The following is a 20,167-nucleotide window of genomic DNA, read 5'->3' on the forward strand; positions in this document are numbered from 1 at the left end:
ATAATGCAGGTTCTAGGGAATTATTTCTTAAAAAAGTTTGCTAAAGAGTTAACAATATAAATCAAATATATATTGTATATATATTTCAATAGAGTAAAACAATGAAAATTGGAAAGATAAAGTTATATATTCTTCCATGTAAAATATTTTCCTAGTTATAATTCTGAAAAAGGAAGGGAAGAAATGACTAGGCTTAGCTTCACTATAATAAAAGAATACCTACTTGTTATAAGTTCTTTTTGCCGATCATAATCATATTTTACAGTTTTTAGCCCTCTCTCCACAACTGGCTAACTTTAAAATATGGCATTATATGAAATGAAACTTGTTTATGTAAGTGATGCTTCATTTTTTCCGTAATTTATTGTTCAAGGGTTGTCAAAAATGTTTAGTAGAAGGCTTAAGACTATTTTATATAATAACTTTAATTTTATGTGTCCTACATTTACCATGATATGTTACATGAATTATTTTATTAAATAATGATTGTCAAAATGTTGTACTGTCCTGTGTATGCAATTAAAAACTATATTGCTCTTCTGTACATGCTGTACATGTAAGTGACCCCATGGGTCTCCCAAAGTGAGCCTTTAACATTCCAGAATTTTTACTGTGCATCTGTTGCTGGCATCTAGCCTCCCACCCACATAGGCTAAGGCTAACTAAATGACGTTTATGCTAGTGCAATAAAGTACCTAAAGATGAAGTAGTAAAATGGGAAGACAGTTACCTTATTAGTGGGGTTGCTAACATAGCTTCCCTAGAAAAACATATGCATATACATGGAAGAAAACAGAGTGGATGTGAGTGGGAGAACCCAGAAAGTAACTTATTCGAATGATATTTCATACGTATCTTTCTATGTTATATATTCCAGATGGGATTCATACAGCTCAATGAGGACTTCATATTTATTGAACCACTCAATGATACAGTGGCCATAACGGGTCACCCACACCGTGTATATAGGCAGAAAAGGTCCATGGAGGAAAAAGCCACAGAGAAGTCAGCTCCTCACAGTCATTACTGTGGTGTCATTTCAGGTAATGCCTTCTCCTAAAAGGGTGTAACTAAATACGCAATGTGAGATGAATCCTTTAATAAATCTCCCCTTCCTCCCTCCTCTCTTCCTTCCTCCCTTTCCCACCCCTCCCTCCCTCCCTCTCTGTCTTTCTGTCTATCCATCCATCCACCAGCTTTATCTTTTTTAATGTGGAATCTCTCTTGGTTAATGACAATTACATATCTTTTTTAGACTTATCTTTTAGTTTTCTATGAAATAGTGCATTTTAATATAAAAAAATAGAAACTCAAAAGGACTTCAGATATTAATATATTACATGCTCTATTTCCCTCAAGAGGGATACTCATGGGATACTGTTCCCCTCACTGGAATAGAAATGACACCGAGAGAATTCCAGAGTCCCTGAAACTGAATACTGTGAGCTCATGGTCTTATTTCAGTCCAACTCCCTGAGAACATCATAGATATCTCTTTACTTTGACCAGAAGCAGCTTCTACTTTTTCTTCTTTTTCTATTTGACTCAAGTAAAAATCATCTGGAGGGTTAAAATTAGCAGAGGAATAGTAAGAAGGGTCAGGATTTACTTCTTTGAATTTTATTCTCAGTATCAGAATACTTTACATCTGGAAGTTTCAGTGGCTCATAAACATTCCCAACCATCAAATCCTGGTCTCTGTTTGTGTGCCAATTTTTCACAGAAGTAAAATGGGGGATGACTGTTTTGTACACTTCCTTATTACTTCCTTTGGCAGAGATCTGTGGCATTAGCAAGAAGGATAAGGAAAATGAATGATTTCTATTACATAAGTAGGACCTGAAAGTCATAGTCAGCATTCAGTGGTTTCCCTAGGAAAAATATTTGGACATCTAATCCAGACATCTCAGTGAATATTCACTGATATGAGAAATATTTCCCTATAGTATCTGAGGAAATGTGAATTTATTGAAGAATTTTTGGTGTAAAGACTTTAAAATTTGACTTGGAGATTTAAAATTAGGTGTTAGTGTAGTTAGTGCCAAGATAGCAATTCTAACATTAGTTATGGTATCTGAGGCTGATTTAGGTATATAAGTTGTGATAATAAGTAACATTTGCAGAGGCCATAGCATGTTCATATCATCAATTGTCCAGTATGTTCAAATTCAGAAAGAATTTCAATATGTTTCTCTTTAGATATATTATCTCAAATTAATTTATGATCTCTGTTTTCTTTCACAAAAGCTCATGATATCAGTCTGTTTTGGAATTATCTTCAAAAGTGGTTAAGTGAATCTACCTCTGTGTCACATTATTCAACGTACATGATCAAGTCAATTTAAATAAGACACATCCCTCTTCTCTATTCTAAGAACTGTAGACACAATGGAGATAAAAAAAAGCTGAACAAAAGTCATAGTATGAACAAGCAAAAGAAAGGTTTTTATATCGTGAAATGATAACAGCAACAACTTGGATTTAGTCCATTTAAGGAGATTGCCTTGTGTGAGTTATACTGAAAATCTGCACTATGCAACTTTCGAATCATAGTAAGTTCCAGCTATTCTAATTACTCATGTATATGGATGAAATAAAGCAGGCTTTGTGTGCCATTATGCACAGAGGAAACGTTTCTAGAAAATTCTTATTTTTGATAGGTTTATAAAGCATAAATACACAGTTCATACTTGACAGACATTGTTCATAAACTTCCTAATTTTTTTTTAAGGCATGACTGTTATATCTTAATTGACCTGTTTGGGTCAAGCACTTGCATAGTTTGGATCAAGCACTTTCACAGAAGGAGTGCTAAGCTATCGTCAGTTGGATGCTTTACTGAACTTAACTATTTTTGATGCTTTTTAAGGGTCTAGAAATTTAAAAATCATTTTAAAATTAGCAATCCATGAAATAAAATATTCATTTACTTTTCAGCATAAGTCTAATTGCAGTTCTTCCCTTCTTACTTCAAGCTGATATATTAACGTATTAAATACATGATTCAGATTTGGATAATGTTGCAGTAATTGCCTTTTCACAATGGAATAATAAATCGTGTTTGTATTCAACTTAGTCTTTGCCCTATTCCCCTTCATCATGTTAATGTCTTAAGTCTATTGTGTTTGTATGTATTGATTACGTAAATACTTTTTCTAAACAGGCACTTCATAGTTTAGGATGACTTTGTTGTGTTCTATTATTAACAGATAACATAGAGGAAAGAAAGGCACATGAGGTTGAGAGTCACAGGCCCTGGATTCAAGGCCTAGCTTCAGTCTCACTCCAACTAGGTACTCTTCTTCACTTCCCTTGAACTTTTGAACCTTAAATTCTTTATTTGCAACATAAGCAGTACCAGTCATCTCACAGGGATATAGAGTGAAATCACACAGCTCTTATTCTCAAGAGGTGACCAGTGTATTATTTTAGACAAACTGGTAAATGAATAATTATACTATCTATAATAAGAACTATGACAGACTCAGTACCCAAGATTCTAAGCTTCTGTTATTTGGTGGAGGGGGTTGAGCCTCAAAGATCAAGTAAAACTTATCCAGACTGCAGGGAGAAAAGGGAACAGAGTGTGCAGGTTAAGAAAATGGACTTTGGGGTCATACTGCATGTGTTCACATCCTTATGCTGCTGCCCCCTACCTGTGTGACTTTGGAAAACTTCCTTGATCTCTCCAAAGCTCCATTTACAATATACAAATGGGTGTAGTAGTATCCAAACTTCAGGGCAGGTGTCCAAATTAAATGAGATTATGTGTGAAAATGGAAAACATATGTGAAAATTTAGTGGACGTTGTTAGATAGGGAAAGAGCATTTCAGGCAGAAGGAACAATAAATACAAAAGTATAAAGGCTGGGGAAAGCATGCAATGTCTACAGTGTGGACATGAGATACAAGCCTGGAAAAGAAGTCATGGATGAGATAATGAGGGGACTTGGGGGCTGTGGTAAAAAGGAATATATCTGGAAGACAAAATGTGGTCTTTGAAGACTGTAAGCAGGCAAGTGACATTATCAATCAATATACATTCCTTAACATTTAGCATAAGCTTGTGAGTATGTCTGCTACTCTGTGTGAGCAAGAACGAGATTTATAGAATTGAAGAAGACCGATCTATTTGAGCAGTATATAGAGATCATCTCTATTCTAAGAGCTTAACCCAACCACTACTGAAATAGTTTCCATATGCCAACCATAACGGTTGTGGAGATGATTGTCAATATGTGGAGGGTATTATGGGGAGCACATAGTGAGCACTGGTGAATACACATTTAAAGATCTTTTAACTGAAAGCGTGTGGTATCGACTCTGTTGTTTTTATACATGCATCTGGGTAGAAAATAGTCTCAGGATTGAGATGAAGAATGAGCTCAACGTGGTTGATGTAGACAATGAAGACATCAAAGGAAGCAACTTAATAAAAAGATAACTTCAATATGCATGATTTTCACACACAATGACTACCTTATATAATGGAGTCATAGAATCATGGTATTGGGATTCTTAAGAAACCTAGAATGTTCCAAATAGCCTATTTAAATATAACGTGCAAATAAGGATGTAGCACACTGACAGTTTGGGGCTATCACAGCTATCATTAGCTGGGGCAATAAAGGTAACAAACTTTTCTGTCTCTCCTTTACATCGTCTCTTTATCACTCTTGATATGGTCGAAAAGCCCCACATTTTATAATTATCCCCTCAGTTTCATATTAGCTCTCCTTTTATTTTTCTTATATTTCTGTCTCCTCCATGGGCACGTCTTCTTCCATATGTGCACCCCCTAAATGTAGGCATTTCCCAGGACTTCCTCCTTTTCCTTCTACTTCTCATGCCACATGCTTCCCTGGGGTGATAGAATCCAAATCCATGGGTTCACCTTCACTTACACATTGTTTAGTTCCAAACTCTGTCTCCATTTTAACCTCTCTCCTGACTGTCAGGTGTTTAGTAACTTCTACTCAGATGTCTCTCAGGCATCTCAGACTTAATAAATCTACAGCTGAACCCATCATCTTTCCTCCCAAACTGCTCTGCTGATATTTCCCACTATCTACCTAGTCACTCAGAAATAAACACTAAACACCCCCCCACACACATAAACAACAGCAACAAGAAAGAGTAATTCTAACTACCTCCCTTTTCCTCTTTTTAGTCTGATTAATTTTGCTGAGGGTGATGTCTGCTTTCTAATATGTTGCTTATCATCTCATCCTTTCTATTCCTATCACTGTGTGATTTTTACACAGAAGATCAGTGATGTAGCCATCTAGGAGAGCTGCCAGATCTGTGTGTCTGAGTGTCTCTATCTATCTATCTATCTGTCTTTCCCCCACAATCAGTTTATTAGGTGTTGACCCTGCCAAGGTGAGCCTTTTCGTGTACCTGTAGGAATGTCTCCTACTAAATATTATAAGTTTATATGGTAGTATACTAATATATAACCATAAGTAGGATTGTGATTACAATTAGAAAAACTACAAAATTTATTCCTAACTGTTGTAGATCTTAAGATACTAATAAAACCAATTTCTTATTCTGTCCTTCATGAAGGTCTTTGATATTAACTGCTGGTACTAAATATGGATTCATAAAATTTACTTTTAACTATAGTGATTCTGTTGCAAATGGCTACTGTTGCTTTTGTCCTTTTGCATTTTCTTGTTTCATAATATCAATATAATGCTTATTGTTGTTAAATAAGAAGCCTTTACATTTATTTTCGTAACACTTTTTTAAACTTAGTTAACTGACTCTACTTGACATTTGGATAAAACTTTGTTTGTTAAATAGCTTTTTAGTCTGTGTCCCTGTGACAAAAAATGAGAAACCGTAATTTAAGGAGATATCCAAGAACAGTGAAGTTTCCAGCAATCGTGGCAGGTTCTACTTCATGTTAGAGCTCAGAGCTAACTCAGTTGGACCTAGAAGTTAGTAATAGAAGGAACCCAGTAGTTCAAGAATAGAAGGGATAAACTAATCCTGCCATCATGAAAGGGTGTTAGAAGGCAAGTAAGGTGGAATAGGTAGTAGGATAGGATACAATAGAATAGAATTGACATCAAAGTTAAAGTACCTGGAACAAGACTCAAAAAAGGGAATTTATCAGAAACCAAATGATGGACTGGAACTATGAGCATACATACAAATTCAAAACAAAGACATGTGGAAACGTGACTAACTGGACACACATTTTTATATCCATGGGATTCCACTAAACACACGTTTAATTCTGGGGACTCCACTAAAATTAGAATACAAAAATATAAAAGATGTCGGCCAACAAGTACAAGTTTGGGAAAGAAGATGACAGCTATTTAGTGACACCAACAGAATTTTGGTAAATGGCAGGGAGAGGAACAGGGGATAGCTAATATAACAATGGATTGTGGAGATCATTGCACAATTGTAAAAACTTGTCAAGGATAATTGAATTGTACATTTAAATGGCTACATGTTATGGCATGTAAATTACCCCTCAATAAAGCTGTTAAAATCATAAATTCATTATTAAGGTATCACATGCATACAGGAAGTTGCACAAATGATGTGTCCAACTGCTGAATTTTCCCAAAATGAACATAACCATGTAGGTATGACTCAGATCAGAATATAGAAAATATCAGCACCATAGATGTCCCCTTTGTGCCCACTCCTAGGCACTAATCATCTCTAGCTTAGCCATTCTGGGGATTTTAATTTATTTAATTTACTGCAGGTAATTTGCATTTCTCTGAAGACTAATGCGTTTCAGCACCTTCTCATATGCTAATTAGCCATTTGGATCTCCTGAAATGGCTCTTTCGATTTGTGGCCAATTTTTCAATTGGGTTATCTGTCATTGATTTAGAATAGCTTTTTATTACCTCATTATGGAAAAGTACTGTAAATATCTTCTCCCACTTGGCTGCATGCTTTTCATTCTGATAGTGGCATATTTTCATAAACAGAAATTTTACATTTTTATGTAGTTAAATTTATAAATATGTTTATTTGTGGTTACTGCTTTTATTTGGCCCTGTTTGTGGAATCTGGTACCCTGAGGTCATAACTTCTATATGACCCTGATGGAAGGCAGAACCAATTCCTGTGTAACCCATGTATAGTTTGAGTAAACAGGGGCACCTGCCTGACATTAGGATGTATGGGTCAGTCACTTCAGGCACTTCTGGCAAGTAGACCTTTATTTTGTCACTGATTTCAAAATGAAAATCATGGTGTCTTTTATATATGGAATTATTTCATTTATATGAATCTCTGTGCTAAAAGTTTTACAAATGTGATCTTATTATAAGCCACCCACAACTCTAGAAAGCAGGTGATATTGTTATTCATTTTACAGATGAGGAAACTAAGGCTGACTGAGTGATGTTAGTTTCCCAAGTGGCAGATTTAATAAATGGTAGAAGTCCAGTCTGTCTGATTCCAAAGTCATGTTCCAAAGCCAAATGCTCATTTAGATTCCCTATATGCAGGGAACTTATTTGGTCTTGCTCACCATTATATCATCAGCACATGTTGGTATTCAATAAGCTTTCTTTTTAATTATTGAAGAAATGGGAGTTTTTTATTCACTTTGCTAAGATAGAGGCACATTTGAAAAATTCATTTCTGTGTTGCAGATAAAGGAAGAACTAGATCTAAAAAAATAACAGAAAGTGGAAGAGGGAAACGATATTCATACAAATTACCTCAAGAATACAACATAGAGACTGTAGTGGTTGCAGACCCAGCAATGGTTTCCTATCATGGAGCAGATGCAGCCAGGAGATTCATTCTAACCATCTTAAATATGGTAGGCAAACTTTAAAGTGCGCTTGGAATTTTTTCAAGAAAACTCTAAGGAAGAAATGTGTGAGTATAATGAAGTTATTTAAAAATTAACTCATTACTATTCCTTTCTTTTATTGACATCAGTAAAAAAAAATACTTTTTAGGTGTACCAAATTGATCCATCTCAAAAGAGATATCAAAATAATAATTCACATCTTCTAGTAAAAAATCCTTATTGTTAATTTGATGTGGCAAAACTTTTTTTCTGTTATTCTTTTATCTCTTTTTGTGCCCTTCTTTCTTTTTTATAAAAGGCCATTTGTTGAAATAGCAGAAATGTTATATTTGTTTATATGCATGGCCCCACCCAAAGTACTATAGATTATGAGATGGAACAAAAATGGCAGTTGGTAATCCACTGAATGCTTATATAGGTATGAAAAATTGCATGTCAGATATAAAACTAGTTGATGAGTAAGACCTAATAGCTAATAGTTATTAGCTGAATCACATGTAGCTAACTTTGGTTGATAGCTTCTGGACTGTAGAAATCTAATTTGTATCTAGGATCTTATGGATGCTTACTACCACATGAATCCTTTGACTTAATTGCATACCCTGTTGGGTAAACTTCCTTCAAGGCAGAATTAGAAGGTTGCCATGAAGAGTGGTTCTTAGGGGAGAATAAACATAAATGAAAGCCAAAGGCAAATGTCCATTTATAACTTCAGTTGCCATATTAAGCAAGGTGAGAACCACTAATTCAAGGATAAATATGTTATATAAAATTACTATTTTTACTACTTTTTGCTATCATCTGGCATGTTTTTTTTTTCAGTGAACATATTTTCCCACACTTAAGTCATTTTTGTCTGTGTTCAGCTAACTGCTGACCACTCAACCAGCATTCTGTAAAGGATAGACAGGCATAGCCTACCAACCTCAGTCTCTTTTAAATAGTACTGTCTCTGAAAGCGTGGGTTTGGTGTGCCAATTTTAATTTTCTATTATAAATTAAATACTCAATTTTACCAAAAAAAATCAAGGTACCCCATAAAAAATTTGCCTTCCTTTCCAGCATTGTTACACATACCATGTTTTGGGAAAATCAGTTATAATGATGACCTGAAATCATTAAGCAACGATGGCCTTGTCTTCATGGGCAGCCTTGAAGGGAAGAGCTTTGAAAAAACCCTGTTCCTATTTGGCAGTTAGCCTTGGGGAGAAAAAACTCTAAGGAATAAATTGGGAGGCGGCATAAAGCAGGCTGAATTTTCAGGACATTTTCTCAGAAGAAAGGACACTGGCATTTTGTGGTCTTTAGAAAATTTCTAGGGTTTAGTTACTAAAATTTTTCTCTTCAGTATCGTGAAAAACCCAACGTTCCCTCTGCACCCCATTGAAATGCCTAGATTATCAAGGCTGCAGTGAGTATAGCAGAGTGCTAGGTCTAAATTTCTTGGTATCTAAAATGAATTAATTATTGCTTATAAGCTAAATTTAAAATAATTAAAATATTTTAATATATAAAATTGCTCAACTGAATTGAGACTTCTCCCATATCTGGGCTTTAAGGAAAATTAAGATGTTTTTCAGTTTTATTTTAGGATTTTTATTTTTATTTGTTTTTAGGTTTTTAACCTTTTCCAACACAAGAGTCTTGGTGTGCATGTCAATCTTCGTGTGATAAAGCTTATTCTGCTCCATGAAACTCCAGTAAGAAAGTCTTGAGTTTTTCGTTCAATTAAGTGGGTGAGAAGTTGTGTTCAGGTACTTTTAAGTAAAGGGAATGTTAGGGATTTACTTTGTATTGACTTGAAATCCAGAAGTATCCACTGAGTCACTTAAAGTATACATAAAACTGGCCGTTAGTCTTAGTTAATACCTCAGTTATATTCCAGAATTGGAATGCTCTTAGTTTCCAAGGATCCTGACAACAAACCTTAACTTTGCAAAATGCAATTTTAAAAAATCATTTTTAATGACAGTTTTATTTTCTTATTTAAGCATGGGCTTTATCTGTAATTCAATTTAAACAGAGACTATTCTGTGGCATCTTTTTAGCATGCTGCTTATCTGGTACTTTGGAAAACCTTTGTTCTTAAATTGTAAAAATAATGAGTGATTTAAGTCTAAAAATTCCACATTCTTAATATTCTATTGCATCTCTCTTCTTCTTCAGAATAACATTAAACAGATTTTGTAATTATTGTACCTTCACAAAGTTTTAAGGTTTTTTAGCTCAGGCAAAATTAATCCTGAATGTCTTCCAGGTTCTAATTAATGTTATAGTCAGCAGTCTGCTTTAGTAATTCAAGAAGTCCCCTCAGTTTTTACTTTTTTGTATACCTGAGAATAATTTGCCTTAAAGTGAAATCTCTTCTTTTGCAGGCAGATCTATATATTGGGCATCATGGAGAGAAAATGCTAGAGAGCTTTTGTAAGTGGCAACATGAAGAATTTGGCAAAAAGAATGATATACATTTAGAGATGTCAACAAGCTGGGGAGAGGACATGACTTCAGTGGATGCAGCTATACTTATAACAAGGTAAATTTTCCAAAGCCAATTAAATGACATTCTTAATTTGATGGCCATGCTGTTAATCCTATTAATCCCTTCATAGAATGCTTTTATTCCAGATTTTCTGTTCCAGAAAACTTTTGGCATAATGCTGTTAGTCATTTCCCTCAATTCATAATAACTGATTTCTGAACAGCCACATATTGGCTGGTATATTGACTAAACATTTAGTTAATTAATTAAGAAAAATTAACCTCAATTTTTGATGTGAAGACGTAGCCAATGATGACGATAAGTGAAAACGCTGGTGAATTTTGGTGGAACTTTGAATTTATGAACCTACGTGGTATGTTTTTCAGTCATCACCATATAAAGTATCCAGTATGTTAAATTGAGCAATTGATAGACTTTCTGGTTCCATCTGAGAAAAAAGTCTCAATTAAGTCTCTAGCTAATTAATTTTGAGCTATATTGTAAGTGTCCATACTACTCAAACATTTGTATTGCAGCACTGAGTGTAAATATAAGAAGATGAAATGATGAGCAACAATTAACTCTCTATGAGCATTCTGTATGAGTAATTATTTACAAGTTTGTCTTGCTTAGAGCTAGTAATAATGAATGGTAGTTCATTGTTAACTAGCAACTTCATTTTAGTGTCAATAATGTTGACATTTCACATCTCAGAATACAGTGACATTTAAACATGATTTTCTGTAATGAGTCTATTGAATTTGTCTAGCTTCTTGTTGCTGAATTGTATAAAAACTATTCTACTTATAAATAATTCATAAAGATGAAATAATCTCTATGCAAGAACACAACTGGACTTCCATTTCCAGCTTTGTAGGTGTACCTGATACTGGACCTCTGCAATAAACAACCATAAAACTGGAAAACATTTATGAAGCAACTACTTGCAGTAGTTGCAGGAGAATGAGCAGTGCAATCTCTGAAAGAAGGAAAATGTCCTAAGTAAGCCCCACAGCCAAGCCAACTTTTTGCCTGGGGACAATTTTTGACTGGTACAGCAAGCTGGAATCTAGGTAGAGCACAGTGGTCCTGCTGAAAGCACCAGAGAAGAGGATCCTTTGTGGGCAGAGGTGCCAAGAAATCCTTGTTCAGATCATCTGTGAGGACTTTGCAAGGCTGGTCTAAATACACAGAGATAGAAACTACCCAGAATTTATCAGGGTGCTGTTGCTATGGAGTTTAGATGTTAAAAAGGTACTAGAAATTGAGCAGATTTGGACCCCAAGAGTGGAGCAGCCTTGTTAATACCTTGTCATCACTCCTGGGATTTATCTGAGAAAACAGAAAGGCTGTGCCTACACAGTAGGCACCATGATCCAGAGAAATGCCCTCTCTTGAACTGTCCTAACAAAGCCTAAAACCAAGTCCCAGTAAGGCATTCAGAGGAGATGGAGTTTGGAGGTTGAGTCCCACCAGTTTACAAAGGTTTGGGAATCATCTTGAGCTTTTGGTAGATCCTCCCTACCAAGGAATAAACTCAAACCTACCTACATTCAGAGTGAGGAGCAAGTAAAACAAGAGACAGCACTCTTCAGAGGAAGATAAGAGAATCTTGAATCTCTGTAATATATCATATGCAATGTCTGGAACATAATGAAAATTAACCAAGCAAAAAAAAACATGAAAATGTGACCCATGGTCAAAGAAAAGTAGTCAGTAGAAACTGACCCCAAGATAGCTTAGAAGTTGGATTTACCAAGTAATGTAAATACTGGACCTCTGTCATTGGAATCTCAAAAGAGAGTGAGAAGGGGTAAGAAAAGTATTTGAAGATGTAATGGCAAAAAGTTTTCACAAATTTCATGAAAATCAACAACTTAGAAACCTAGGCATATCATAGAAAAATTGGTCAAAACCAAAGGTATAGAAAAAAAAAGTGAATTGGCTAGAGTGAAGGGATACATTATAGAGAAAACAATCTTAAGATGGATAATTGACTTCCTGTCAGAAAAAAAGCCCAGAAGACAGTGAAGTGATATCTCTAATGTACTGGGGGGAAAAACCCTATCAACAAAAATTCTTGAATTCTTAAGGGTATTTTCTTAATGTATGAAAGTGCATCTACATACACATACACTCACAAAAAGTCTATAGCTTACATCACAATTAATGGTGAAAATCAAATTTTTTTAAGACTGGGAGCAAGGCAAGGATGTCCACACTTACCACTTCTGTTCAGTATTGTGCTGACAATCATAACCATAATCAGTATATTAAGCTGGCATGGGGGGGGTATAAATACTGGGAAAAAAATAAAAACTGTCTCTTCACAGATGACATGACTTGGTACAAAGAAACTTTTAAGCAATCTAGGAGAAAAAAATTCTAGAATTTATAACTGAATTTTACAAGGCTGCAGAATATAAAGTCAATTTAGAAGAAAAATTGTATTTATATATGGTAGAAATAAACACTTGGGAAAATTTTACAGTAACTTCCAAAACCATGAAATATGAAGAATAATTTAACAAAATAAAATGATATCTACACAGCTATACTTAGAGAAATTAAATATCTAAATAAAGGTTTATTCAGTGGAAGACTAAATACAGTAAATCCCCTGCATACGAACGAGTTCCGTTCCAGGAGTGCATTTGCAAGTTCCATTTGTTCATTACGTCTGACAGAGTTAGCCTAGGTACCCAACTAACACAATCGGCCGTATAGTACTGTACTGTAATAGGTTTATTATACTTTTCACATAAATAATACTTAAAAAACAAACACACAAAAAAAGAAAACATTTTTAATCTTGCAGTGCATTACCTTGAAAAGTACAGTGGTACAGTACAACAGCTGGCATCAAGGGGCTGGCATGGAGTGAACAGGCAAGAAGAGTTACTGATTGGAGGCGGGAGAGGACGTGGGAGGTGGTAGAGCTGAAGGATCATCAGCAACAGGAGATGGAGGGCAAGCTGCAATTTCACTCATGCCTGACGTTCATGGCACAGGTTCTGGCTCCTCCCTGGATTCAATTCTATCTACCCTCTAGAAAAAACAATCCAGTGATGTCTGGGTAGTAGCTCTTTTTTTCTCATCATAGATGATACGGTAGCGCTGGATTGCATTCTGAACGGCTGCTGCAACCTTCGTGCACTGTTCTTACATTCAGGTCCTGTGCCTCAAAAACTATCAGTGCCTCCTCAAATAAAGAAAATCCCGTTGCCATTTCCTGCATCGTGAATCTCTTTGGTTCTTTAGTTACTTCCTCTTGTCTCTCATTGTCCTTTCTCTGGGCCTCCAATTCCACCAGGTCTTCATTAGTAAGCTCCTCATGTTGCACAGTACGGAGTTCAATGAAGTCGTTTCCTCTTGCAGATCTAGCTCCAGCTTCTCCCTGAGGGTCACTAGGTTGCTGAAGACCTCTTTGGACTCCTCATCCACCTTCTCAAATCCACAAAAATCATGAACAAACTGCAGGCAAGGTTCTTCCAAACCCCATTCATGGTGATGGCTGTAACCTCACGCCAAGCAAACTCAATGTTTTTTTATGGCCTTGTAGGTGTTATGCAGTAATCCTTCCAAAACTGTCACAAGGTTGTTCCTGATTCGTCACTCACCTTTCTGCCTGATGAAAAGTGTGACATAAATAATATTTCTTGAAAGTTTGCTATAAGTCCCTCGTCCATAGGTTGGATACGCAACATAGTATTCAGTGGCAGATGCACTACTTTGACGTTGGGATAAAAGTTGTCTACGAAGGGGGGTGGCCTGGAGCATTGTCAAGCAGCAAGAGAATGTTGAATGGGACGTCCTTCTCCAAGCAGTATTTCTCTGCCTCTGGGATAAAGTGGTGGAAAAACCAGTTCTGGAAAATGGCCTGTGTAACCCAGCTTTGGAGTTACTCTTCCACACAACAGGAAGAGAGCACTTGGCAATGTTTTTAAGGGCTCTTGGGTTCTCTGAATGATAAACTAAGAGAGGCTTCAACTTCATATAGCCAAAAGCATTGCCACCAAACAACAGTTAGCCTATTCTTTTCTGCTTTATAGCCTGGCATCAACTTTTCCTCCTTACTGATGTAACTTTGGTCTGGCATCCTTTTCCAGTACAGTCCTGTCTCACCCACATTAAAAACCTGTTCAATTAAATATGTGTCTTCATCAATAATTTCTCAAAGCATTTCAGGAAATTCCTGAGTATCTGCACTCACTCACTGCCTCACCACTTACTTTTACATTGTGAAGGTTGGCTCTAGCCTTGAACCGATGAAAACCAGCTGTGGCTGGCATTAAAAGATGCGCCCTCTGATTCTTCGCTGTGTTTCTTCTTCAAGTCTTCATAAAGGCTTTTAGCTTTCTCGTGAATCAACATTAAGCTGAGTGGGACTCGATGCTGATGCTTCTCCAGCCTCCACACACTGAGGAGTTTCTCCATCTCCTCCATCACTTTTCCACACTTCTTCGATATTATTGTTGACATCCTCGGCACAGTAGACTTCACATGTTCCATGATCTTGTCCTTGTTCTTTAGAATTGTGCCAGTGGTTGAACGATTCCTGTTATAAGAGTGAGCAAAGTCTACCATCTTTTCGCTTTGCTCCACTCTCTCAATTATTTTCACTTTTATTTCCATCGGTATCGCTTGGTGCTTCTTAGTAGTACCAGCTACATCACCGCTGCATTTATGCTTGCTTCTGGACATCCTGGGCTTGAAATACAGATACTGTACTACTGTACGCTATACAGTACTGTAGAGTAAAGTATACAAAAGCACAGCCAGTTGTAGAGGATGCACGCACATGACAGCATATGCCAGACATGTGAAGTAACTTATGTGATTGGACATGCGAACACACATTCACATCTTTGAAAGTTCTCAATTAGAAGGTTTGTATGTAGGGGACTTACTGTGTTGTCAAGATGTCCATTTTCCCCAGATTGACTTATAGAATCACTATAATCCCAATGAAAATCTCTGCAGGCTTTTTTTTTTTTTTTTTGTAGAAATTACAGTCTGATTCCAATATTTATTTGGGATAGGAAAGGACCTAGAAGAGTCAAAACAATTTTGTAAAAGAAGAACAAATTGGGTGGATTTACACTATCTGATTTCAAAACTTACTCTAAAGACTTGGTGATCAAAACAGGATGGGTTTGACAGAAAGTTAGCTATAGAAAATCAGTAAAACAGAATAAAGAGTCTGGAAATATACTCACATTTATATGGTCAGTTGACTTTCAGTAATACCATCAGCATAATTCAAGATGAAAAGATAGTCTATTCATCAAATGATTCTAGAACACTTGGATAACCATTTGAAAAAAAAGAATCTTGGGGAATTCCCTGGCAGTCCAGTGGTTACGACTGCACTTTCACTGCCATCCCTGGTCAAGGAACTAAGATCCCACAAGCCAAGGATTGTGGCAAAAAACAAACAAACAAAACACCCAACCCTGCTTGAGTGATGTTAATTCATAATGGATCATAGAACGCTACAACTATAAAACTTGTATTAAAAATGAAATCTTCATGACTGTGGGAAGGGCAGTGATTTCTTAGATTGGATACAAAAAAACCATTAAACAAAAATTATTAAAAATAATTGTTTGGGCTTCTTGAAAATTAAAACCACATGATGTCCAAAAACATTGTTATGTAAATGAAAAGACAAGCCCCAGAATTGGAAAAAATAGATGCAATAAATATATCTATTGAAGAATTTGTATGCATAATGTGTATGCATATTTACATATATATATGTATACAATAGATGAATATTTAAAATTAAAACTCAATAAGAAGGGTGATCAACTATATATGACCCATTTTTATCCAAACAGTAGTTGGTAATCTTGAGTTGACTATTTGACCTCTATGAGTCACATTATTATGAGGATATAAGAACTTGTATAACATCTAACATATACTGAACATTCAATAATTTTTTCCAAACATAAATAATTGTATAAGATCCTGTGCAAGCTTTTATTAATGTGGACAACATACTATCAAAAATAATCTTTTGTTGTATTATTATATAATAAATGTTTTTAATTGATAGTTGGTCAGTCCATGGTTATTATTGCATTCCATATTATCTTAGACACAGTTAAGAATCATCTGCTATGGCTGAAAGTATTCTCTAGTGATTGAGAACATTTGATGGGGTTAGTTTAATATATTAAATATTACTAGTATTAGTTTTATGAACAAATTAAGGTTTAAATTTAAATGAGAAAATAATATGTGAAATTCTTGACATCTAGGAATTGTGAAACAAGTATGAGTTCCTTTTTCTTCTTTTAGCTCTTTATATTCAGTGAAAATTTATTTTATAATTTACACTTTATATTTCTGTAGAATGAGCCTGCCTTGCCTTGGGATTTTTACTGTAAGTTCACTGAAGTGTTCAATAAAATACTGACACTTTCAATGTTTTATATATTTGAAAGAATGTAAGTCTACCTTGTATACCAGCACTATTGGATTTTTACTAAATTATTTATTTTAAATTTAATTTTTATTTTATATTGGAGTATAGTTGATTTACAATGTAGTGTTAGTTTCAGGTGTACAGCAAAGTGATTCAGTTATACATAGACGTGTATCTATTCTTTTTCAGATTCTTTTCCCATACAGGTTATTACTGAGTAGAGTCTCTGTGCTATACAGTAGGTCTTTGTTGATTATCAATTTTATATATAGTAGTGTATATATGTTAATTCCAACCTCCTAATTTATCCCCCACCCCACATTTCCTCTTTGGTAACCATAAGTTTGTTTTCTAAGTCTGTGAGTCTGTTTCTGTTTTGTAAATAAGTTCATTTGTATCATTTTTTATATTCCACATATAAGTGATATCATATGGTATTTGTCTTTCTCTGTCTGACTTACTTCACTTAGTATTATGATAATCTCTAGGTCCATCCATGTTGCTACAAATGGCATTATTTCATTCCTTTTATGGCTGAGTAATATTCCATTGTATATACGCACCACTTCTTCTTTATCAATTCCTCTGTCAATGGATATTTATGTTGCTTCCATGTCTTGGTTATTGTAAATAGTGCTGCTGTGAACAACGGGGTGCATGTATCTTTTCGAGTTACGGTTTTCTCCAGATATATGCCTAGGAGTGGGATTGTTGGGTCATATGGTAGCTCTATTTTTGTTTTTTAAGCAACCTCCATACTGTTTTCCATAGTGACTATACCAATTTACATTTCCACCAACAGCACAGGAGGATTCCCTTTTCTCCACACCCTCTTCAGCATTTATTGTTTGTAGACTTTTTGATACTGTCCGTTCCGACCACTGTGAGGTGATATCTCATCGTAGTTTTGATTTGCATTTCTCTAATAATTAGTGATGTTGAGCATATTTTCATGTGCCTTTTGGCCATCTGTATTTCTTTTTTTGAGAAATGGCTATTTAGGTCTTCTGCCCATTTATTGATTGGGTTTTTATTTTTTTGCTATTGAGCTGCATGAGCTGTTTGTATATTTTGGAGATTAATCCCTTGTTGGTCCATTGTTTGCAAATATTTTCAATATTTTCTCCTGTTCTGTGGGTTTTCTTTTCATTTTGTTGATGATTTCCTTTCCTGTGAAAAAGCGTTTAAATTTAATTAGGTCTCATTTGTTTATTTTTTTTCATTACTCTAGTAGGCAGATCCAAAAAGATATAGCTGCGATTTGTGTCAGAGTGTTCTGCCTATGTTTTTTTTCTACAACTTTTATAATATCCAGTCTTACATTCATCCATTTTGAGTTTTTTTTTGTATGTAGCATTAGAGAGCATTCTAATTTCATTCTTTTACATGTAGCTGTCCAGTTTTCCCAGCACCACTTATTGAAGAAACTGTCTTTTCTCCATTGTATCAATATATTCTTCCCTCCTTTGTCATTAATTGAACATAGGTGCATGAGATAATTTCTGGACATTCTATCCTTTTCCACTGATCTGTAAGTCTGTCTTTGTGCCAGTACCATACTCTTTTGATGACTGTAGCTTTGTAGTATAGCCTGAAGTCAGGGAGCCTGATTCCTCCAGCTCTGGTAGTTTTGTTTCCTCAAGATTGCTTTAGCTATTTGGGGTCTTTTGTGTTTTCATACAAATTTTAAGATTTTTTTTTGTTCTAGATCTGCAAAAAATACCATTGGTTATTTGATAAAGATTGCATTGAATCTGTAGATTGCCTTGGGTGGTATAGTCATTTTGACAATATTGATTCTTCCAATCCAAGAACATGGTATATCTTTCCATCTGTTTGTGTCATGTTTGATTTCTTTCGTCAGTGTCATTTAGTTTTCAGAGTACAGGCCTTTTGTCTCCTTGGGTAGGTTTATTCCTAGGTATTTTATTCCTTTTGATGTAATGGTAAATGGGATTTAAAAAAATTTCTCTTTCTGACATTTTGTTGTTATTGTAAAGAAATGCAACAGATTTCTGTGTATTAATTTTGTATCCTGCAACTTTACCAAATTCATTGATGAACTCTACTAGTTTTCTGGTAGCAGCTTTAGGACTTTCCATGTATAGTATCATGTCATCTACAAACAGTGACAGTTTTACTTCTTCTTTTCCAATTTGTATTCCTTTTATTTCTTTTTCTTCTCTGATTGCCGTGGCTAGGACTTAAAAACTATGTTAAATAAAAGTGACAAGAGTGGACATCTTTGTCTTTTTCCTGATCTTAGAGGAAATGCTTTCAGCTTTTCACCATTGAGTATGATGTTAGCTGTGGGTTTATCAGAGATGGGCTTTATTATGTTGAGGTGGGTTCTTTCTATGCCCACTTTCTGGAGAGTTTTTACCATAAATGGGTGTTGAATTTTGTCAGAAGCTCTTTCTGCATCTACAGGGATAATCATATGGTTTTTATTCTTCAGTTTGAAATGTGGTGTATCATACTGGTTGATTTGCAGAGATTGAAAAATCCTTGCATCCCTAGGGTAAATCCCATTTGATCTTCGTGTATAATCCTTTTTATGTATTGTTGGATTTGGTTTGCTAGTATTTTCTTGAGGATTTTTGCATCTGTGTTCATCAGTGATATTGGTCTGTAATTTTCTTTTTTTGTGGTATCTTTGTCTGGTTTTGGTATTAGGGTGATGGTGACCTCATAGAATGAGTTTGGGAGTGTTTTCCTCTGCAATATTTTGGAATAGTTTCAGAAGGATAAGTGTTAACTCTTCTCTAAATGTTTGACAGAATTCACATGTGAAGCCAGCAAACGTCCTGGACTTTTGTTTGTTGTGAGTTTTTCATCACGGTTTCAATTTCATTACTTGTGATTGGTATGTTCATATTTTCTACTTCTTCCTGGTTCAGTTTTGGGAGATTGTACGAATTTGTCCTTTTTTTCTAGGTTTTCCAGTTTTTTGGCATAAGTTTCTTGTCATAGTCTCTTATGATCCTTTGTATTTCTGTGGTGTCCATTGTAACTTCTCCTTTTTCATTTCTAATTTTATTGATTTAACCCTTTTCCTTTTTATTTCATGAGTCTGACTGAAAGTTTATCAACTTTGTTTATCTTTTCAATGAGTCAGCTTTTAGTTTCATTGATCTTTTCTATTGTTTTGTTCATCTGTATTTCATTTATTTCTGTTCTGATCTTTATGATTTCTTTCCTTCTACTAACTTTGGGTTTATTTGTTATTCTTTCTCTAGTTGCTTTAGCTGTAAGTTTAGGCTGTTTGAGATTTTTCTTGTTTCCTGAAGTAAGCTTGTATCACTATAAACTTCCCTCTTAGAACTGCTTTTGCTGCATCCCATAGGTTTTGTTTCATCGTGTTTTCTTTTTCATTGGTCTCTAGGTATTTTTTGATTTCCTCGGTGAACCATTGGTTGTTTAGAAACATATTGTTTAGCCTCCACGT

The 20,167-nt window shown here is 35.2% G+C and overlaps 1 protein-coding gene across 1 annotated transcript in view; it reads left to right on the forward strand.

Moving 5' to 3' along the window:
- The window catches only part of ADAMTS19 (ADAM metallopeptidase with thrombospondin type 1 motif 19), a 274,741-nt gene that overhangs the window by 48,276 nt on the left and 206,298 nt on the right, over positions 1 to 20,167 (forward strand). The window contains exons 3-6 of the mRNA XM_059061851.2: positions 878 to 1,043; positions 7,638 to 7,810; positions 9,421 to 9,504; positions 10,180 to 10,337. Coding sequence (XP_058917834.1) covers positions 878 to 1,043; positions 7,638 to 7,810; positions 9,421 to 9,504; positions 10,180 to 10,337 — 581 coding nt within the window. The remainder of the gene's footprint in view (positions 1 to 877; positions 1,044 to 7,637; positions 7,811 to 9,420; positions 9,505 to 10,179; positions 10,338 to 20,167) is intronic.

This window comes from Kogia breviceps, chromosome 4, assembly GCF_026419965.1.
Source record: "Kogia breviceps isolate mKogBre1 chromosome 4, mKogBre1 haplotype 1, whole genome shotgun sequence".
NCBI classification, from domain to species: Eukaryota; Metazoa; Chordata; class Mammalia; order Artiodactyla; family Physeteridae; genus Kogia; species Kogia breviceps.